This window comes from Nelumbo lutea, chromosome 5, assembly GCF_056320005.1.
Source record: "Nelumbo lutea isolate HS-2025 chromosome 5, American lotus-T2T, whole genome shotgun sequence".
Taxonomy (NCBI): domain Eukaryota; kingdom Viridiplantae; phylum Streptophyta; class Magnoliopsida; order Proteales; family Nelumbonaceae; genus Nelumbo; species Nelumbo lutea.
In genome coordinates this window covers 25,087,876-25,110,862 of record NC_142688.1, presented here as the reverse complement: position 1 = coordinate 25,110,862, position 22,987 = coordinate 25,087,876, and the positions used below count along the sequence as shown (strand labels likewise).

Below are 22,987 nucleotides of genomic sequence, written 5' to 3'. Positions count from 1 at the left end.
TTCTTTATTTTTCTATATATTTTCATTTTGACTCTTTTATAGACAGATTTGCGAATCAACTTAAATTCCGACTGTGAACATTTTTTCTTTTCCATTGCTTACGTGGATCCGTAAGCACGAGCTGTCAACGGTCAGATTAGAATCCATGGCCACTCTTTGTTGCAGTGGATCCACTGAATTCCAATCAGGCGGTTGGTAGACGTAGACCTGCCCTAGTTGAGCACGTGCTATCTGAATCACTCTACGAACGAGGAAAAGGTCTCGTGTGGCTTGTGAACCTTATGCAAAGTGCGGGGTAGTTGAGTCATTTTGAGAGATTTTTGGGCTACGGTATAATGCAGGGGGAGACCTTGGTAGTTTTCAACGCAAACGGGGGATGTTTCTGTAATTATGCAGGTCTTTTTTTTTTTTTTCGTTTTGATTTATTTTCTTCCCGTTCACAGATATTAATCCTTATCGATCGCCGATCAAAAAATATCTGCACTCTCCCTTTCCTCCCTTCTCTGGCGGGGTTTTTGATAATTGATAAGTAAAAGCAGTTCACGAGTTCTCACCGTCTCTGCAACTCATCTGTTTTTTCAGTTCGAAACCTAAAAAGAAAAAAAAAGGGGAAAAAAGCAAACCGGCGAAGTTGTTGAAGGTAAGTGAGCTTCACGGGCTTGACCTCTTCATCAGTCTCTTTCTTCAACCAACAGGTTCTCGATCGATCGAGTGCATCGGATGATCGATCCCTTGCCACGTTTCAGAGCACTGTTTCCATCGTGGTTAGGGTTTCCTAGCCGTTTCTTTTAGTTCGACAATGTGAGCGAAGTTTCACCGGAGGAGAACTGAGAGTGAAGATGGATCGTTCGCAGATCACCGTTGGTCCCGGCATGGACATGCCTATAATGCACGATAGTGATCGGTACGAACTCGTCAGAGATATTGGTTCGGGGAATTTTGGCGTTGCGAGGTTAATGAGGGATAAGCAGACCAGAGAACTTGTCGCCGTAAAGTATATTGAGCGAGGCGAAAAGGTTAGTTGAATTTCTGAAAAACCAGTTTTCGCTTCTTCAATTTGATTCTTTTTTCATTATTGAGCATATATTTTGTCTGTTTGTGGATACTATCTGGTTTGCTTCTTTAATTATTGGTTGAGACTTGAGACAAGGATGTAGATTATGCGGAAGGTTGTGACACTTGTCCAGAAATGGATGAGTCAAACCGGATTTCTGCAGTGTTAACTGTTGCAATTTAAAGTCTAATGTGTTTTTTGATATTCGTTTTTGTTTTCTCGCATATGATTAATTTTCCGGTTGATTGTCGGTGTAAACTACGAAGTTTTATATAGTTCGAAAAAATGGTTGCAAAATCAGTTGATAGTCCAAGTGTTTTTGCCGTTCTTGCGACGTCCTTTTGTTTATAAATAGTCTCTAAATAGGAGTAGGCTTTTATATATTTAATCGGTTACGTAAACTCTTATTGAGTTGCTTCTACTCTTAACTTGTTTCCTAAAGTTGTGTTCTGTCATGTATGTGAACATAATAGGTGGAAATGTTTTACTTTTTACTAATTGTTTTCCTCCTTAATCTGAATATGCAACCACTTAAACGGTTTAGTTGGTTTAGTGGGTAAAAGAGGGTTCCCGAACAGGTCTGCAATACTAGCAGGCCCAACACTGAACGCTCACATGTATTGCCAAGCAAGCTGGTATTGCTAGTATAATATATTAGATTCTGTTATCAATTCAGTTAATGTGCCATGGCAAATGTAGAAGCTAACTTTAAATACTAAAGTGGTAGAAATGTCTGGTTAGCAATCTCTATATCAGAACAAACTTTATAATTATATCGCTATGGTCTTAATAGCATGGTTGAGTTCATTTTCCATGTATCTTTTTGCAGTACTTCTTTTTGGGGGGGGGGGTGAGTAGGTGAAGGAATTGTAATTTTATAACTGAAATAACCCAAAATCTTATTGCAAGTTGAAGTATTTTCTGCATATATGCCTTTCTTATTTTGCTTCTCTGTGTAACAGATAGATGAAAATGTGCAAAGGGAGATCATTAACCACAGGTCACTTAGGCATCCTAACATTGTTAGGTTCAAAGAGGTCTGTTCAGTATTAATCTTGTAATAGTATCTGTTTGAGAATTTATCAAAAAAAAATAGTATCTGTTTGAGAGAGAATGATGGCTTAAGTGGGTATTCATCGACTTGTATCCTATTTTAGGTCATTTTAACACCGACCCATCTGGCTATTGTGATGGAATATGCATCTGGTGGAGAGCTGTTTGAGCGCATATGCAATGCTGGCCGTTTCAGCGAGGATGAGGTTTTTAATCCAATCCATTGAATATTTTATCATGTAGTGTTTTCTGGCTTATTCAACATTTCTGTACTCTCTTTCTTCCTTCTGCAGGCTCGCTTCTTTTTCCAGCAACTTATTTCGGGAGTCAGCTATTGTCACTCAATGGTAGTTAAAATAAATTTTGTATATTCCATTGTTGTTCTACCTGGGGAATGTGAACGAGTTTCTAACTTTTGCTCCTATTTTTTGCTTCTTTATGAAGCAAGTATGCCACCGAGACTTGAAGTTGGAAAACACGCTGTTGGATGGAAGTCCAGCACCTCGCTTGAAGATATGTGATTTTGGGTACTCCAAGGTATTCTTACTTTTCCCATTCTTGCTCTGTTGCTGACCTTTAGTAATAATGTATAAAGTCATTTGTTTCAGTTCATAGATGATTTTGGTATTTCCATTTGTGAACTAGTAATGATGTTTTTTTGAATGTTACATGCATTTGAAGAGGTATCTTTGCTTCTATTAAAAGGAATATTTTACTTTCTGATTTTATTCCTACTTTTGAATGAAAATTTAATCTGATTATCTTTGTCACTCTCTGAAAGTATTAATGAAAAAGCTGTGTATGTTGGAGGGTGTAAGATAAGAGTGTATTCTCATTACAAAAATTCAAGTCACAGCACTGTTGCTAACTTGCTATACAGAAAGCCCTTTCTGAGAAAAAGTTAACTGATTATATTAGAAAAGAAGAAAAGTACATGAGGAAATGTACATGCTACAGATGAACCAACAAGAGGAAATTACAGGGGCAGTTTTCTTTCACTGTACATGACTTCCCTAAGGGTACCTGATTTAGCTAAACCGTCAGCTATAGTATTTAATTCTCTGGGAATCCAGATTAAGTTTACAGTTGTAGTGTTCAAAATATCTCTGGCTTCAGCCAAGTAATGATCTAGTCTCCAAGGGCCGCCTTCTTTTTCCCCTAACCATCTTATTGTATTTGCTGAGTCTCCTTTAATGGTTAGAGCAGACCAGCCCTTCTCTTTAGCAATTCGAAGACCTGTGAGTGCAGCCATGGTTTCTGCTTTTGAAGAATCAGCCGCCCCGATTGGGCCACTATATGCTCACATGACGTTCTCCTCACTTCCTCTAAAAACTCCACCCATTCCAGCAACTCCAGTTTCCCAAAGCACTGCCATCAAAGTTTAGAGTTAGCTCTGATAACAGTCTTGCAGGAATAGTGTTTGCCCTGTTAGAATGTCTTGGTGAAGAGAAGAGGATTTCCCCCAGATTTCTTTGTAAACCATTCAGAGATAAGCCTTTGAATTCTGCTGAAATGGAGACCCAAAGATTGCCCTGAAAAGTAATGTGAGAGAGTAAATCTTCAATAGATCTGGTTTTGTTTTCAAAGAGGCGGTTGCTTGTTTCTTCCGAAATACACCATAACACTGCTTGGGCAATTGTATACACCAGTAAATTTCCCCCTCTGCTTCCAAGACCACTGCCCCTCCATTGGCATAGAAAATCCATTAGGCTTTTAGGAAATACCCAGCTGTAGCCTGCAAGATTAAGAAAATAGAACCAGATTTTTCTTGTTTCTGGGCAGTGTAGAAAGAGGTGATCAGTCGACTCACCTTCTTTCAGACATAAAGGACAGGCATGGGGGGAGATAAACAATCTTCCTTTGTTCTTCTTTTGAACCAAGTCACAAGTGTTGATTTTGTGAAGACAGGCCTCTCAAACAAAGAAAGATACTCTTGGGAGGATGTTGGAGCACCAGACCCTCTTGTGGGGAAAACTAGAAATGGAGGAATCCGAAACCAAGGCTCTAAAAAAGGACTTGGTTGAGAATTTGCCATCAGGTTGAAGTTTCCAAATGTGTTTGTCTGGATTTAGTGAGGAGATGTAGACCTCACTTAGAGAATTTAAAAGGTTTGCTGTCTCGTCAATCTCTAAGTTTCTTAAAGATCTTCTGAAGTTTAGGTTCCAATTAAACCCAGAGGGTGAGGGTTGGATACAGGAGTTGACAGTGGCATCTTTGGACGAAGATAGGTTGAACAGGCGGGGAAAAGTGTTTGCCAAGGTATTTGCCCTCCCACCAAAGGTCACTCCAAAATTTGATTTTCAGCCCATTTTCCACTTTGTATCTGATGAAAGAAAAGAAAGAGGAGTAGGTTGAAGAGATATCTTTCCAAGGGTTTGAAGCTTTTACCCGGTTCAGCTGCACTTTGCTATCCCAACCATTGGCTTGTCTTCCGTACTTATTGCTGATGATGGAAGTTCACATTAGCATCTATCTCGACTGGGAACCTCCATAACCACTTCCCTAGAAGGACTTGATTCCTCTCCTTGATGTGTCCAATGCCAAGGTTCCCAGTTTCCTTGAGTTTGCAAATCTGATCCCAACCAACTAGATGATTCTTTTGATGACCACCTCCTTCCCACAAAAAATCACGTTGAAGTTTTTCAGTTTTGTTTCTAATTTTTGCTGGGACTAAGAACACTGAAAGATAATAGATGGGCAGATTAGCCAAAGAAGCCTTGATTAAAGTCAACCTACCACCCTTTGATAGGTAATTCTTCTTCCATGTGGCCAGCCTTTTTTCACACTTTTCTATCACCGGATCCCAGAAACTTTCACTTCAAGGGTTTCCACCCAAGGGCATTCCCAAATAGCGAATAGGCCAATTTTCAACTTTGCACCCTAGAGCTTCCTTGAAGTTTTCCAACAAAGACTCACTTATGTTTATTTCCACTAAACTACTTTTTGAGAAATTCACTTTAAGTCCTGACACCATTTCAAAGCATGTTAGAATCCGCTTCGGATTTTTTATTGTCTCCAAATCAGCATCCAAGAAAAGGAGAATATCATCAACAAAGAGTAGATGGGATACCTGAATTGCTTCTCTACCCACTTCAAGGCCTTTCAGCAAATTTAAACTTTTTGTCTTCTCGAAGAAACAACTTAATACATCAACAACCAGGGTGAATAATAAGGGGGGAGAGTGGACATCCTTGTCTAAGGCCCCGATTAACCTTAAATTAGCCTTTAGGCTCTTTGTTCACCAATACCGAAAACCAGGCAGAACAAATACAACCTTTATCCACCGTACCCATCTAGAGCCAAAGCCTTTTAACTGCAGAATCTCTCAGAGGCAATTCCAATCGACTTAGTCATATGCTTTTTTCTAAGTCGATTTTCACTACAACTCCTGGGATATTTTTTTGTCTTCTTTCTTGTAAGCATTCATTGGCCACTAGAATTCTGTCTATTATTTGTCTCCCCTTCACAAATGCAAATTGATTTTTGGAAATTAGATCCCCCAGGACTTCTTTCAACCTATTTGCCAAAACCTTGGCCACAATTTTGTATATGCTTCAAATCAAACTTATGGACAGAACTCTTTTACTTCCAAGATGCCTTTTTTTTTTTTTTTTTGAATTAAGGCTATAAAAGCTGAGTTGTTTCCCTTGTTTATGATAGCTGAATGGTGGAAATTGTTAAACACCTCCATTAAGTCCAGTTTGATTATGTCCCAGGTAGTTTGAAAGAAAAACATGGGGAAGCCATCCAGCCCAGGAGCACGATCCCCATCCATACTGTCAATAGCCGCCTTTATCTCCTGTTCCTCGAAATTCTTCTCTAACTAGGTTTTCTTCTCCTCTGATAGGGTGTGGCCATTCAAAGAATCCAAGAAGTGATTTCTTGGAGAAACCTTAGAAAAAACTTCTTTGAAGTGCTTCAAAAAAGTTCTCTGCAATCTCCTCTTGATCCTCAACATCTCTCTGTTCATCCTTTCAATTTGGAGATGTGATTTTTCCTGCGTCTCTCTGAGGCATAGCTGTGGAAAAATTTTGAGTTGTTGTCCCCTTCCTTCAACCATTTAATTCTGGATCTTTGTCTCCAGAAAATTTCTTCTCTCTTGATTATCTTTTCCCAATCAATCTTCAGTGCCTCTCTTCTCCTGAAATCTTCAATGTCAAGAGTCCCATTCTGCTCCTTTAAGTCTAGATCATTCAAAGCCATAATTAACTTGTTTTTATCTTCTGTCATCTTTTTAAATTCCTCTCTTCCCCAAATTTTCAATTTCGTCTTCAGATATTTCAATTTCTGCAAGAAGTGAAATCCAGCCCAACCTTCCACCCTGCATTCCGCTCACCAAGAAGTCACTTTTTGAATAAAGTCCTTGTGATAAATCCACACCTTCTCCATTCCGAAAGGGGTTTTCCCTCTTTTCAAAACCTCATTTTGCAATACGACCAGCCAATGATTTGAAGTGCATCGAGAGCTTATAGCCTGAATTATGTACGGGATATGCTCTTCCCATTCATTGGTTATCAGAAATCTGTCTAATCTGCTGCAAATGGCTCTTTCTTGCAAGTTAGACCATGTGAATTTCCCATTTTGGAGAGGAAGATCTCAGAGATTGTGCCTAGCAATGAACTCTGAAAAATCCTTCACACTTCTAGTCAGTCTTTTTCCACACAACAGATCTTTGCTAAGCCATTGGCAAAAGAGTTCAAGTTCCTAGTAAGGCATCTAATTTGGATTGGTACATGCACAGCATTTCTCACTTTCTCTAACCTCATTCAGATAGGCCAGTTTCCATGGCTTATTGCTTATCCTTTTTGAGAAAAGATAAATTTCATTAAGAAGGGGGGGGGGGATATACGTGAGAGGATGTTCAAAAGAGCCAAGAGGATGCAAAAACAGAAAGCCCTATCCACCCCTGCTTCAGCTAAAGAATCAGCCATAACATGCAACTCCCTTGGAACCCTTTTGAAGTAGCAAGAAAGGCAAGCTGAAAGATCTTGGATTTCATTAAGCAGATGTGCTAATCTCCAAGGTCCCACCTGGTTTGAGGCCCACCCAGTTATTTTTCTAGAGTCATTCTCCACAACAATAGGGGTTGTTTGGATTGTCTTAGCCACCTTTAATCCCATCAAGTGAGCTCTGACTTCAGCTTCACTAGCATCAACAGCATCAATGAGTCCACTGTAAGCCCACAGAACAATACCAACAGAATTAAAGATAAGGCCACCTACCTGTTCCTGATGGTCAGGAATAGCTCTGCAACTACCATCACATTTCAGGATAAACTTGCAATTTGGTCTAGGAAATGGCTGTGGCCTTGGGTGTTGGTAAATTAGCCTATGGAGATGACAAGGAAGATTGGGGAAAGAAGTTAGTAGTGGCAGTGAAGAAGAAACCTGGGGATTGGGGGAAAATAGCTGCTGATTTAATTAAAACTTGAAGTTGAAGGTTCCTGTCTTAATCACTCCGTTTTGTAAAGCCTTGATCAACTTGTTGCACGATGAAGTAGAAGTCAATGCAATGAACATGCATTCAGCTGAGGAAATTGTTACAGTTATGAAGTGTTCTGTTGTTTCAAATTCAAAGGACCTGGAGGTGGTGGGTAGAGTCATGATTAGGGTTGCTGGTCTGCCTTTCCGTTTGTGAAAGAGAGAGGTCTTTGAGTCCATCTCTTCATTACGTAAGGAACGACTTGATGGTGTGATCTTGTTAGATGGATCTTAGGTCAGCAGCCATAAGATTGAGTGGAGTTGAGCCAGAAGACGTCCCAAGGAAGATTGAAGTCTTTACCAATAGTTGTTTTTGCTCAACTTGGCTTGGAAATCAGGGATTGGTTGATTTGAAAATGTTTGAGACGTGCACAGTTTTGGAAAGTCTGGAAAAGAAGATTACCAAAGGTATGGTTACAGGGGAAAGCCTTGAGTGTGCAAGATAAGGTAAAGATGTAGGCCGAAGTAGGACCTATGCCCAAGCTTTGACAAATGGAGCATTTAAAGAGCCAACCATTCAAAAAACAGGTGGAGTGGTGGAATGTTAGAATAGAGTTAGGCCAAGTATTGAGCCGGTTAAGCTAGTGAGGGTTGAACCAGGTTTGTTATGTGGGGATGGGGATCCTTTGAGAAAACACGTGGCGGTAGAACCAAACAAGTTAAGGCCTTTGAGAATGGGCCAATAGTTTTTAAGTGGGTTGGGGTTTAAATGGGCCTCTGAGAATTTAGGGACTAAGGTTGGGGTTTATTTAAATCAAGGTGGGTTGAAGGAATGTGAGAAACCCCACTAGTTTTTAAGTGGTCATGTGACCAAGGGAGGGATGAAGGCAATGGTCCATCATTCAGGTCTATCATCTTCCAAATCGAGATCTGTATCAAAGAAGGATGCTCAAACACAACAATGAGGAAGAACTTCTATTGGAAACCAAGGCTAATTTCTTATTCCATGACCCTGGAGTGTACAAATCCGAAGTTTAGTCGACAAAAGGAAGATGAAGATGGATTCAACTCAAAGTGGGTAAACTATGAAGAAGAGAAGGTGGAAGATGAAGTTTTTCTTGGGGAGTCCAATATGGGTTGTGTGAAAAGTAGATGCTCAAAGAGATTCTCTTTCACGAAGGCAAACCTCGGAATAGAACTACTTTTTGGAGAAGAATCATTGCTTAAGATTGAGAAGTCTTCAAAACCTTGGAAGATATTGGGAATGGGAGGTGGTACTTCGGGTGATCGTCTTGGCCAAAGATAGAAGAGAACCTGTCATGAGTCCAGAACAAGGTTAGGGTGTTCGTAGATCGAGTACGACTTCTTCCAACTCAGATGGCAAAGAAACAAACCTTCCTTGTACCATTGTTAGTGTGGCACAAATTGGTTTGAAGGAGTTTACCCCTAGCCAACTCCATCACAACTTGGAGGGATTGGAGATACATTGGGTCTTGGTGATTTTGGTATGGTGTGCTATTTTCCTTTATTTCCTCAAGTTTTTTTTTTTTGTGCTAATACCCCCTTCCTTAGATGTTGCTCCGTTTTAACTTGCAGATGATGCCATAAGTGTTTTTAACCCACCGTTGACATGGCTAGTTGAATAGTTTGAACCGTCACTTGATCAACATTCTGGGTTCGGTTTTAGTAAAAGATGGAGAATGGTCAAAAACCATTTGACCCGGATGATTGGACGTTGACCCGTTCAACCCATTGAACCCATTGACTAGGTCACATGTTGCACACTAAATGTGTATGCAAACTTCGGTAGGCCATTAACTTTGCACTCTGATGTCTGATCGAGGTGATATTTTTTTTTGGATTATGGGTAACTTTTGAGATCTATGCATCCTAAGGAGCCCTAGGCACCTTGACATGCTATTTTCGCCAAAACCCCCTTTTGGGCCTCAAATTGCAATTTTTAATATTTTGTTACACATATACTATATGTAGAACATGATTATACATTATTTATTGATAAGATACATGTTTATATGTACCTACACACATATGCATGTATATACATATATATGTATAAATTTATGTATTGTTGGGTCACAAGTTGCACACTAAATGTGCATGCAAACTTCTGGAGGCCATAACTTTGCACTCTGGAGGCCATAACTTCTGGAGGCCATAACCTTGGCCTGCTATTTTCACAAAAAAAACCCCTTTTGGCTTCATTGCAATTTTTAATATTTTTTACACATATATTACATGTAGAACATGATTATACATTATTTATTGATAAGATACATGCTTATACGTACCTATACACATATATACATGTATATGTAGAACATGATTATATATATATATATACACACACACACAAACGCACACACACGTATAAATTTATGTATTGTTGACATGGCACAGTTTGACTTGTTTGATCCAGGCGATTGAACCAGTGACCCGCAACCTAAAGGCAAAAATGGCTTGACCTCCGGGTCGGATTTTAAAACATTGGATGCTATGTCTCCTCCAAAAGATGCCTATCCTAGTGAATCATTGGAAGTAACAAAAATGCTAGGTGATGTGGAGGCCTTGCTGCCTTGGATAGATCTGTGGAGGAAGGGGAAAGGATTTGGGGATTAATAATGCAGACCTTTAGACTTTTGGTAGAGGGGGAGCTAAGGGCTAATTTTGACAAGGAAGAGGAGGGTAATACTCCAATTCCTTTTACCTGGGAAAGGGGATGGGAGGACGAAGGGGCAGATACAGGTGCCAAAAAATCAAAGAGGAAGAGTAGGAAGAAGAGTCAGAGGAAGAGTTATAGATTGAGAGAAAATTAAGAATAAGCTTGAAGGAGAGACACCTAAAAGGAGAATAAAGAAATTAAGTGAGGTGAAGAAGTTGAGGATGAGAAGAAGTGTTTTGGTCGGCTAGAGGACTAAGTTGGGCTTTTGCAGTCTTGGGGGGCCTTAGGGTGAATTCTTACAATCTGGAAAAACAAGGATATGGACTGTATAAAAGAATTAATTGGTAACTTTATAGTTACTATTAAATTAAGGAGAAGAGAGAATGGACTGGAATGGTCTTTAACAAATGTTTATGGACCAAATTCATATAGGGAAGGAAGGAGTTATGGAAGGAATAAGTAGCTATAAGGGGCTTTGTGAGAGGGTTCATGGTGCTTGGGAGGTGATTTTAATGTCATTAGGTTTGTTAGTGAAACAAATAACCCTAACCATAGGGTCATGTCAAGTATGAGGAAGTTCAACCTTTTTGTGGATTCCTTTGAATTGAGGGAGTTGCTGATGTTTCAAATTGAGTATACTTGGTCAGTTGGTTTAACTTTCAGGAAGAGCCCCTTTGTTGTAGGTTAGACAGGTTTTTATTCTCTTTGGACTGGGAGGAAGCTTGGAGAGGTTTGGTGGTGAGGGCCCTACCTAGACTTACTTTTGATCATTGTCCAATTAGACTGTCATAGCAAAGACTATGAGGACCTTGCCCTTTTAGGTTTGAAACATGTGGCTGCTACACCTGGATTTTAGAAAGAAAGTGAGAGTGGTGGGAAGAGGACCAAGTGGTGTTTAGATGGAAAGGTTATATATTCTACAAGAAGCTACAAAAGTCGAAAGCCAAGATAAAAGCTTGGAATAAAGAAGAGTTTGGTGGAGTACTAGAGTTGAAGAAATGGAGTCTTTTGTTAAAAGGATTCAAGAACCTGATGTTGTTTGAGCAGTGAGAAGATTGAGGGTAGAAGAAAGGGAAGAGAGATGGAAGTTGAAACAGGACTTGGAGGAAATCCTTAGAAAATAAAAGATAAGCTAGAGATGAAAATCAAGATGTTATTGGTTGAAGGAAGGAGATGTTAATATAGGGTTTTTTCACAACTTGGCAAATGGAAGGGAGAGGAAGAATAATGTTGTAAGTTTGGAATGGAATGGAGTAATGCTAACAAGAGAGGAAAATATTGCAAGAGCCTTTTGTGGAGCACTTTAAATTCATTTATGATAGAAAGAGGGAATTGAGAGAGAGACTCTAGTTGATTTTGAGTGGCAAGTTAGAGAGAGGGAATTGTTGGACCCCTTGGAGAGGCCTTTTGAGGTTCAAGAAATAAAGGATGCATTATCTCTATAGAAAGATCAAAAGCCCCATGCTAGATGGTTTCACACTTTCACTATGGCATTTTACCAAGATTCCTGGGACATGTTAGGTGAATGCCTTGGTGGAGGTATTCTTGGAGTTCTTTGAAAGAGGAAAAATCAATTTGGGTGCAAATGCTACTCTTATAGCCTTGATCCCCAAGAAGGTGCATGGAAGTCAACCCAAGGACTTTAGGTCTTTTAACTTGATTGGGAGCATGTATAAGATCATCTCTAAAGTTCTTGCCCTGAGATCAAAAAAGTCCTCCCCTCCTTAATTTCTTCGAATGAAGGGGCTTTTGTGCTAGGGAGACAAATCATTGATCAAATTTTAATATTCAATTAGTGTGTGGATTACAGGGAAAGAAAAGGAGAGAAGGGTTTGATTTATAAATTTGATCTAGAAAAGGCATATGATTTGGTGGACTGGATTGAGTGGCTACAATCTGGTAAGTTGGGAGCCTGGATTTATAGACAACCCATAAGGGAAATCCTCAACACAACAAGGGAGATTGTTGTGTGCTTTAAATGGACAAGGAGATCAGCTAATGGTTTAGCTAACACGTTGGCTAAACAAGGGACTATGAGGGAAAGAATGTTTTGGGCAGTTTTGTAAGAAAGATTGCTGGGGGCTCAACACCTGTTTAGGGGTTGATAGCTGTACTTAATTAACTTTGGAAAGTTATGCTTAAGTTGTATAGATGAAGTTACCGTTTCCAATAAAAAAATGATTTGGTGGTTTGGGTCTTGCTAGAAGTGTTGAGGAACATAGGTTTTGGAGGGAGATAAGGACTGTGTTACTTCTTGTCACTTTTTAATCTTGGTAAAGGAGTAGCTAGGGATTTCTTTCCTGCTAAGAGGGGCCTTAGACAAGGAGACCCTTTGTCACCTTTCCTCTACTCCTTAGTAGTGGATGTGTTGAGTGTCTTGATTTCCAGGGTTGACTCAAGGAATTTAATCAAAGGTTGAAGAGTTGGGAGGCAAAAGTGATTGTCACTCACTTACAGTTTGCAGTTGGTATCACACTTTTTTGTCAAGGGGAACTAGAGAGATGGATAACTTGAGATTGTTAGTGACACACTTTGGGAGAGTCTCCATTTTGAAAGTCAATTGGAATAAGAGTTGTGTAGCAGGAGTAAATAGACAGGAAGAAGAGGTGCTCTCTGTGGCTGGACCATTAGGTTTGTGAGGTAAGTGGTTGGCCCTTGGTTTATTTGGGCTTGCCTTTGTGGGGAAATCCTAGATTGGAAAACTTATAGTACTTGGTGTTGGGAAGATTCACTAAGAGGCTAGCAGGGTGGAAGAGAAATTGCATTTCACTAGGGGTAGAATCACTTTAATCAAATCTACCTTGGCCAACCTCTTGGTGTATTTCGTGTTTACCTTCAAATTACAGATCAAGGTTGCGAATCAAATAGAAAAGCTTATGAAATATTTTCTTTGGGAACCGGGAGACTAAAAAAAGTGACCATCTAATAAAGTGGGAAGTAGTTCCTAGGAAAGTTTGTGGCACTTTGTGGTGGAAAGTATTCATGGGATGGCAACAAACGAATGAGATGCTGGTGTCGACCCTAAGGCTTCTCACTTCTCTTCATGGAAAGCCATTGTTGGAGTCTTGCCCACCTTTCGGCTTTTCATCAGATTTGATGTGTGCTTTGGTAACAAAATTCTGTTTTGGGAGGATATTTGGATTAGGAACACTCCCCATAAGGATAGATTCCCAATAATGTATTTTCTTTCCATAAATAAATTCAAGGCTATTTCCTCTTTCTGTGTGTATAGGGGTTCTTGGGATTTGGGCATGAGTAACGGGTTGAAGGATTCAGAAATGGCTTGTGCAGACGAATTGTTTGCTTTGTTGAGTTTAGTTTCCTAGATCTTACTTGCCCGGACAATAGAATCTGGACAAAGTTCTCCTTAGGGTTCTTCTCTTGTTCTTCCTTTTAAAATACCTTAATTCAGCCTACTGTTGTTCCTGTCTCCTTTCCTGCTAAGGAAGTGTGGTGTACCATTATTCCACCAAAGGTTAGAGCTTTTTGTTGGGAAGTGGTTTTCCAAAAGATCAATAATAATGGATATGCTTCTAAGAAAAAGGCCAGATCGGTGCCTCTCCCCACATGCTTGTAGCCTTTGCTCGAGGGGTGGCGAGACAATGACTTATCTATTAGTCTCTTATCCTTATTACTCATGGGATTGGTTCTATTCTCTCTTTGGTTGCAGGTGGAATCCCCCCTCATGTGTGCTGAACCTCTTTGACTCTAGTTTCTCCCAACAACCAAAACAAAGGTAGGGTGACATGGAGAAAAACAAGAGTAGCCATCCTATGGTCAATTTATGAAGAGAGAAATTATAAGATTTTCCAAGGGCAAGAAGAATCCAAGGAAGCACTTGTTGAGGGCATTACCATCAAGATTATACATTGGCTGAAAGCTTTGCAACTTTTCAAGGACTTTTCCTTGGTTGATTAAATTAGAGGTTGGAGTATTATAGTCATTTCCTCTTCCTCTTTTCCTATAGTTCAAGAGAGTTGGTCCCCACTACTATAGTTTAGGGTGAAATTGAATTTTGATGGAAGCTCCTAGGTAACCCTGGTCCTTCTGGAATTGGGGGTGTCTTCAAAGATGAGGAAGGAGGAGTGTTGGCCCTATACTTGGGTCCAATTGGGTGGGAGACTCTTTAAGGGCAGAAGTCAAGGCCTTACTCCAAGGCCCAAGACTGACAAAACATTGGGGAATGCAACACTTAGAAGTGGAAGGAGATTTCAAGCTGATAATAGGGTGGATGCAAGCAAGAAACTTGGGAATGAGGTCCCTTAGACAGCCACTAAGAGATTTTCAGCTTAGCAAGGGAGCTCTGGGTGCAGTTTACATGGGCAAGAAGGTCAGCAAATGGAATGGCTGACGATTTAGCTAAGCAAGGAGTCAATAGGGAGGCTTTGTTTTGGGCTTGTATGTAAGACCTATTGTTTTTGGTTTCACCAACCATCCTTTGTGTGGTGACAATTGTACTCTTAACTTCATCAATGAAAGTTCCTGTTTCCTATAAAAAAGGCTGTGGATGGGGCTGAGGGTCCAACCCAGATGATTGATGGATGTCAAAAAGATTCCTGTTTTTTCTATGGCACATTGCCTATCCTTATTCAAGAAAAGGCATTATTAAGCTTAAGGACATATGCACTATCATTCATTTATATTATACTATACCATTTGCTCTCTTATTAAGGTTAGCCAAGATAATGCCATATCTGTACATTTTCTAACTATAGCTCCTTTGCTCAGTCATCAGTTCTTCATTCACAACCCAAATCAACTGTTGGAACACCGGCATATATCGCTCCTGAAGTATTACTTAAGAAAGAGTATGATGGCAAGGTAAGATCATTTTTACTCGTGCAATTTATTCTATTTTCCTTATAGGTCTAAATTTTAGTAACAATACATGTTTTTAATACCAAGAAACATGTTTTTTCCACTATGACTTTTACATGCCTGTCTGTACGTTTCCTTGTACTTGTACATGCTTGTCTGTACGTTTTCTTGTACTTGTACATGCTTGCCTGCTTTTGTCTGATAATATGAAACTTGTCCTTTCCATTTAAAAAATGTTTTTTTCCTACTAGTGCTTTTTCTTTATCCATGTGAAAAAATTCTGGGGGATATTAAAATGATATGCCAAGGTACAAGTAATTTAATGTTTGTTTTGGTATATAAGAAGGTAATATTTAAGAAATGACTGCTACCTGATGACTTAACCATCATGGATGTACAAACATATCGCTGGTTATTTTATGTAGAAAACAATGTATTGCAATTTATTTTTGTGTTTCAATTCATGGTAAATGGTACCTGTTAACTAGTTTCTTGGACACAATTCTCTTATGTTGATTGCAGTGGTTCTAGAATGTGAACCAGTTAAGTGAGGCTGCTACCTCATACTTCTACCATAGTAGCATGTATTTTTCTGGGTGTTTTCTAGACCAATGCTAGTTGTTGTTGATACCTTCTGGTGGTCAGTTTTCTGGTATGAAACCATATCAAATTCATATTATACTTGCATGCTAACAGAAATGCTATATCTTCATTTATCTTTGCATGTTCCACATTCAACCATGTTGAATTGTGTTCACTTCCAACTATTGCCCTTTCTCTTCAAAATAAATTTAAAATAATTGAAAAATGATTCTTTCCAGGATGTGCATGAATGGTCTTTTTAGACTTGCCACTTTTACATGGAATGCTTTAGTTGCCTCACTTGTCTTGGAGTATATACAAACAATGTGCTAGGGCCTGGTTCTGGGTTTTCTGTGCATTGGCACACATGCACGTGCATGCACACACAGACATAAATGTACACAAACTTTTTTTGAGCAAAAGGTAAAGTATAATTATATTAATGAAAAGGTCCTTTGTACAATGAGAAGCTGTACAAAAAGCCAGCATGACCTCAAATGTACAAAAACTCTTTTGAGGTGTTTTACTGTTTTTTATATATACATTAGTCACCTTATTTTGTTGGATGAGGGCCATGGGCCTTTTTTTTCTTTTTCGGTGAATAAGGGAAATGCAAGAATCTTTGGAAAAATGTTATCTGAAAGTCAATATTCCAATTGACTTTATTGTGACAAGAGTGGTTTGTTGGGTTTAAATAGAGAGGAATTCAAAGAGTGTGTCATGTCAAACTTGTAATGAGTCAAAAGTGTATTTTTGAAGAATCATTTTATCATGTACTGATGTACTACCTACAAGAGTAGCCACTTTGTGCTAAAATGCCAAAGGTTTGGTCTGAATGCAACTCACACCTACCAAGACCCTGGATAGCCAAGACCATCATTAGGTAATGGCCTTAAATTATTGTAAAAGAGAGTTACAGCATTTGAAATACAACTTTTATTTTTTGACTTTTTGTTTGTTTTGGTGTTGATGTCAGATTTTCTTGATAGTACTCAGTCCTTCAAGGAGATATTAGGTGCTAATTCCAAAGTCTTTTTTTTTTTCTTTTTTATTTGGGGGGGGGGGTGCTACCATGCTACTTCTCAGAGAAGCATAGGTGCTGATATGTTTTTTTTCCCTTATTTCCAGGTGCCTATTGAATTATATTTTGTGAAACATGCTCCTCTTTTCATTTTAGCGTGAACTTCTGTATTTGTTGCATCATCATTATTGATTGTATTCAATTTCATCCATATGAATTGGGTGGACCTTGTATTTTGTTGCTATTTGTGTTGAGAACCACTTAACTGATGTAAGCCGATTGTCAATTGTCATTTTTTGTTTGTACCTAAGGTGGCCTGGAATTCACCTGTGAATTTTTATAATAACAAGAAAGTAAGCCTATTCCATTAATCCAAACAAACACTACATGATATAATCATATTCTATTTGTAGGTAGTGATTCCTGGGGGCTTTTTAACATGAATAATCATAAATGACACTCCTGCACGTCCACTTTCTTACGTGTGTATTTGATGTGCATGTTTCTGTGCGTACATATATCTCTCATCTTTTGAATGATTAATTTAATATTGTGATGTTTGAACTTGTAACTTGTCAACTGCCCTCGCCCCCTCCCAAATAAAGAAGGAAAGGAAAAAAAAACTTCCTTTGTCAAAACGAAGCACTTGGGCTGGTTAGATATGGTCATGTACAAGGAGACTGTTAGGGAATGCCATCTAGGTTCACACACAGATGTAAATATAACCAATTTTGCATTCAGAAACCTTGCTGCTGAAACATTCTGCTACAATTTCCAGATTGCAGATGTGTGGTCATGTGGAGTCACACTTTATGTCATGCTTGTCGGTGCATACCCTTTTGAAGACCCTGAGGACCCCAAGAACTTCCGAAAGACAATACAGGTACTTGTTTGTACCTAATTGTTAGAGCTGATGGCTTGTAAAACAAATTAATTGGGTCATGTTTCTGTTTTGTGCAGCGAATTTTGAGTGTTCAATATTCAATCCCAGACTATGTTCACATTTCTCCCGAGTGTCGCCACCTGATCTCAAGGATTTTTGTTGCCAACCCAGGAACGGTGAGTGTTAAATATTCAAACCCAGACTATTCACATTTCAATATTCAAGGATTTCTGTTTTTTTTTTTCTTTTTTTTTTTTAATCTGGGAATTGTTATCAAGTTATGTTTAGATAACTATCAAGTAGATCAGAGACCTACAACTGGGACTTACCCTAAATGGTGACCCTTGGAATGAAATCATTTTTTTTTTCTCCCTGGAATTTATGGATTATCTGTTTTAAAAGCGCAAGGGCCTTTTTGCACACAAGGGACAAGCCTTTTTAAGTGAAGTGCACAATTTTCAAAAAATTGTACAAAATGCAAAAAATAAAAATCAGAAAATTTGCAATAAAAATGTAAAAATAAAGGTAAACATAACATGTAACACATTCAAGCACTCAACAATGTATGCATGTGAAGCTTCCAATCTCCTTATTTCTTTCCTAATTGCATTAGTCTAGTTCTATAAGCCACTTTGTATTGAGCCCCTTGAGGCAAGCCCATTGTTAAGGTCTTAAAAATTATTAGCCTGTACATAAAAATGGTTTTATAGTTTTAATTAAAATTCCCTACCTCTTAAAATTGTCCTATATTAAAGAAGAAGGAATGAACAATATTAGAAAAAAAAGGGGGTTCTCAGAGTCCCTGGTCCAGCCACCATGCTTAAAGAAAACACAAAAAACTCATAAAAAAGGTGCATCCCTGGGCCTAGGTGAAATGTGCCTCGCTTGTGCGCAAGGCATGCCTTTTAAATCACGGGATTAACTAGCAAATGGCCCTTTCCTCATGATAGGGCAACCATACATGTGTTGTTTTTTTAATAATTTTTAATTTGAGACCCACTATCTACATGGCAAATCTCAGATCCCTTATTGCTTTGACTTGAAACTAAATTATGAGACCTAGTATTGACATGGATTAGTCTAAAATTCCTTTTGGTTTGTTTATTTTGACTTGGAAACTAAATTAGATTTACTTCATGATTAAAGGATATGAGCTACCTTCTAATAACAATGTTTTTTTATTATGATTTTTAAATTCGTATGGGAGCCAAATCACTCTATATAGGATCTGTATTGTTTAGTTCCTTTATCTGAGGGAGTGAGGGGGTATTTAAAGAGAAATCCTCCTTTCTATATAGGATCTGTATTGTTTTTACTTTTATTTTTTATTGACAAATGAAAAATCAAATGGAGCTTTTAAGCCCAAGGTTAGTTGAACGTATGAGAAAAGTTACGTGTCATATGTAGAAGAAAAAAAACAGCCTGCGCTGTGCAAACTGCCAATGTTTTCCCGTCAAGTGTATATTTGAGCTGTTGATGGGTGAGGAGCTTGGCTAATCCCAACCCGTTAGCCAAGTTTATTAAAGTTTAGAGTGCATGTGCCATGTGCGAACAACAGGAAAAAAAGGTTCTGTACCTTCAACCAATAGATGTGCATTGTGCGAACAACTTCTAAATAGATACATTAAACCCCATATTCCTATTTTAAAATAAAAAAAAAGGTTTGATCGACCAAACTGGCAAACATCGATGATATTTAGCCTGAAACCTTCTCAGGCAAGAGATTTCCGGTGGTGAAGATGTATTAGATTTGAATTGGCTCGAGTTGGCCAGGTATTTTTAACCCTATCAGGTTTGAACCACACAGGTTGATCAATCAAAAGGTGTTGTTGGTATTTGTCAATTTGAAAAGAAAAGGAAAAATATTTTATTTATTTATTGGGAGCCTCAGGGCTGGTTTTTTTTAATTGACTTGGGAAATTAAATTAGTTTAGGACTGGGTTTTTTAATTTGACTTGGAAATCTAAAACATGTATTTTGTTTAGGACCCACTATCTATGTCACAAGTGTTGTCAGAAGCCTCGGGTCTAGATTCTTTAATTGACTTGGAAAACTAAATTAAGTTTAAGCGTTCGGCTGTTTTTTTTTTTACATTTTTTATTTCACTTGGAAATTAAATTTGGGGACCTAACATCCATTTAGCAAGTCTTGAAGCCATTTAGGCAGTTTTCCCCCTATTTTTGGCCTAGAAAACTAAATTAGATTTGATTTGTAACTAAAGTTTGAATTAGGAAACAACACGCTTTTAGATCTATCAAGGGACCCCATTATTTAATCCCTTTTTCTAAGAGAGGCTTAGCCACACGCACACACACATACATACAATATATATATATATATATATATTTCTGATTTTTTTTGAAGGGAGGGGTAGCCCATCCCCCCCCCCCCCCCCTTTTTTTTTTCCCCTCTTATTTTCACATATTAATTAATTACCACTAGTCCACCACATGTTTGAAGAAGTCATCCTGTCATTGAGGGCTTTGCTTTTAATATATAAAACTTTGGATTTCTTCTGAACCTCAAATTACCAAATTCAGATCAAAGGATCTTAAGGACTGTTCCAACATTGTCCCCCTGTAGATAGAAGAACAGGATTTGGGTAGATAGTTGCCAACTTTTACTGGTATCCCACTAATTAAGTGGGATCAAACAAATGCCTTTGCAATTGCCATTATTATTGCTTTGTCTGTTTTTCTTTGATTAATTTTTATTCTTTATGGTTATTCCAGAGCATGATGAAGTGGCCGGTTCTCTGGTTTCTTTTCTGGTTTAAACACTACATTTATGCATGAATAATTTTAAACTGGTTTTATTGTTACCATCCTCATGTTTTTGAATATCGGCAACAGAGAATAACCATTCCTGAGATAAGGAACCATGAGTGGTTTCTGAAGAACCTCCCTGCAGATCTCATGGATGAGAATACGATGAACCAGTTTGAAGAGCCTGATCAGCCCATGCAAAGTATTGATGAAATCATGCAGATCATTACTGAAGCAACCATACCTGCAGCTGGGACCGGTGGTCTGAACCAGTATTTAACTGGCAGCTTGGACCTTGATGATGACATGGAAGACCTGGAGACTGATCCCGACCTTGATGTTGATAGCAGCGGGGAAATAGTTTATGCTATGTAATTGGGCAGTCTGTCTTGGGTGTGGCATGGATAGCTTCCATGACCATGACACAATCACACAAGTTGAGTACGCTCTTCTGGGTCTCATGGCATGCGAAGGTTTGAGGGAGATGGGGAGGTTGACTATTATATAGCTAGTGGGCCGTCTGGATGTGAGTCAAAACTTGGTTTGACTTACTAGCAGAGTCCCTCTGCCTATCAGAATGATTTGTTCATAATACGCAGCTTGATCCCGTCTGTAGGTCTGAAAAGAATTTACGTTTAATGCTTGCGAGGGTAGGTTTCAGGTTCTGAAAATTCAAAGGTCGGATGGGAACCAACCCTTGCCACTGGGTGCTGCCTGTTTATTTATTTGTGTATTTTAGCGATATGCCCTCGTTTTTTGTTTTTTGGGCCACCTCAAAAGTGGTATTTTTGTACTCTTAAATTACACAGTTAAAACCAGTTACTTCAAATGTGACGAGTGACGACTTGTGTTCTCATTTGCCTCTTCGTTTCTGATTTCTGACAATTGACAGCCTTGAATTCAGGCCTTCATAAGTTCTGCTTTACAAATCGCGACCAATGGGTTCTAAAAGGATAGCCAGAAAGGATTTGGCCATGACAATCAATTTCTGGATCCTTATATTCTATTGCTTGCACCCATACCAATGGGTTGGAATTTAAAACATTGCTTGCACCCATAAAAACATTTGGTAGCAACTAGCAAGCTATTTAGTGGAAGCCATATTTCAAATAAAAAATCTAAGATTGTGTTTGATTTGAGGGAAGATTTTGGTTGGATGAGAAAAGATGGGATGGGATGGGGTGAGCAAAATTTTCATGTTTCATTATTTGGTTGCAAAAAGGAAAATAATGGTAAAATCAATCTCAATAACAATTATTAATTAGGTAATCAGTAATACATTTATGTTTTATATTTTATTATTAATTATTAATATTTTAATTAATAATTTTATTTTGTATTATTAACTATTCTTAACTAATTACATTTAATTAATTATTTATTAACTTAATATTAAAATAATTATTTAACTGCTCTTTAGTTAATTAATTAATCATATTTTTATTATTTAGTATTTTCTTATTAATTATTAATTAGTTAACATAAGTTAATATTTTAATTTCATAAGTTTATGTTTTATTAGTAATAAATAATAAATAATTATATATTAATTATTTCTTTTAGTTTATTTATTAACTAATTTTAATTTAATTATTTTATAAATATCTTACTAAATAATTAATAATTTATTAATGAGTCATGGGTTTAATATTAACTCTTAAAAATACTATGAGGAAGGTGTTATTTTATTTTTTATGTTAAACAAGTTTTTCCTCCCTTTCTTACTTATTTCCCACTAACATGCTGGGATTCTATATCACCAAAATTGAGATTTATAATCCCAATTTTTTTATCCCATCCCATGACATTTCACAAACCAAACATGAGTATTCACTTCACTTCACTTCTCATGTTTGATTTGTAAGATGCCATGAGAAGTGAAGAATATTTACTTTATAAAAAAAGCCCTTCCCATCCCAGACGGGTGCAAATGGATTGGATCATAATCTGATCCAAATTCGAATATGATCCTATTTTGTTGGATTTTGAGGATTTTCTGATTGGATCAGATCAGATAATAGGATTAGATTAAATATTGGGTCGTATTTGGATCACCCCTTGTCCAATATATACATATATTTATAAATATGTTTTATATTGCATTTTTGTAATTTTTTTATATTATTTGCTTTTTATAAAAGACATATATTATGTATATATGATGAAAATAATTGAAAAAAATATTTGTATATTTTTTTTTGTTTTTCTTTATATAAACTGATATGATTTTTTCTTTTAATAATTTATTAAAAATTTAAAAAGTTGAATCGAATTTGATCATATTCGGATATTTGACATCCTTAATAGATTTAGATTTCCACCACTGTTTGTAAAATCTGACAGATCTTAGAATCATCTAAGATTTGCATTATCAGATTGGATTCAAATATATCTCGATTATAATCCGATCCGATACATTTGCATCGCTCCCACAAACCAAAACCAAATGAGCCAATTAGCCTAAAGATTACCGCTGATATAAACTATGTTACATGGTTGAGTAGCTGATTTCGACTATCTATCCTCGACGGCTCATGTTGGAGCAAGGGTTGTTTAGATGTATCTTAAAAGAGTTATAAATTATGTACTTCGAGACAAAGCATCTAAGCTGCCAGTTGGCTAGACTGGTAAAGTCTCCTGCTGGTTGTAGCGGAGACAAGGGTCAAAGAAGACAAACTGGGATAATAATTAAGGAGTGAAATAAGAGCTAC

The 22,987-nt window shown here is 37.8% G+C and overlaps 1 protein-coding gene across 1 annotated transcript; it reads left to right on the top strand.

Moving 5' to 3' along the window:
• Positions 1-311: 311 nt before the first annotated feature.
• On the top strand, positions 312-21,132 carry LOC148851105 (serine/threonine-protein kinase SAPK10). The gene is made up of 9 exons (XM_088944898.1): positions 312-1,016; positions 2,017-2,091; positions 2,212-2,313; positions 2,401-2,454; positions 2,552-2,644; positions 14,936-15,028; positions 17,407-17,511; positions 17,589-17,687; positions 20,364-21,132. The coding sequence occupies exons 1-9, from the start codon at positions 840-842 to the stop codon at positions 20,649-20,651; spliced, it is 1,086 nt and encodes a 361-aa protein (XP_088801024.1). The 5' UTR covers positions 312-839; the 3' UTR covers positions 20,652-21,132.
• Positions 21,133-22,987: the final 1,855 nt, after the last annotated feature.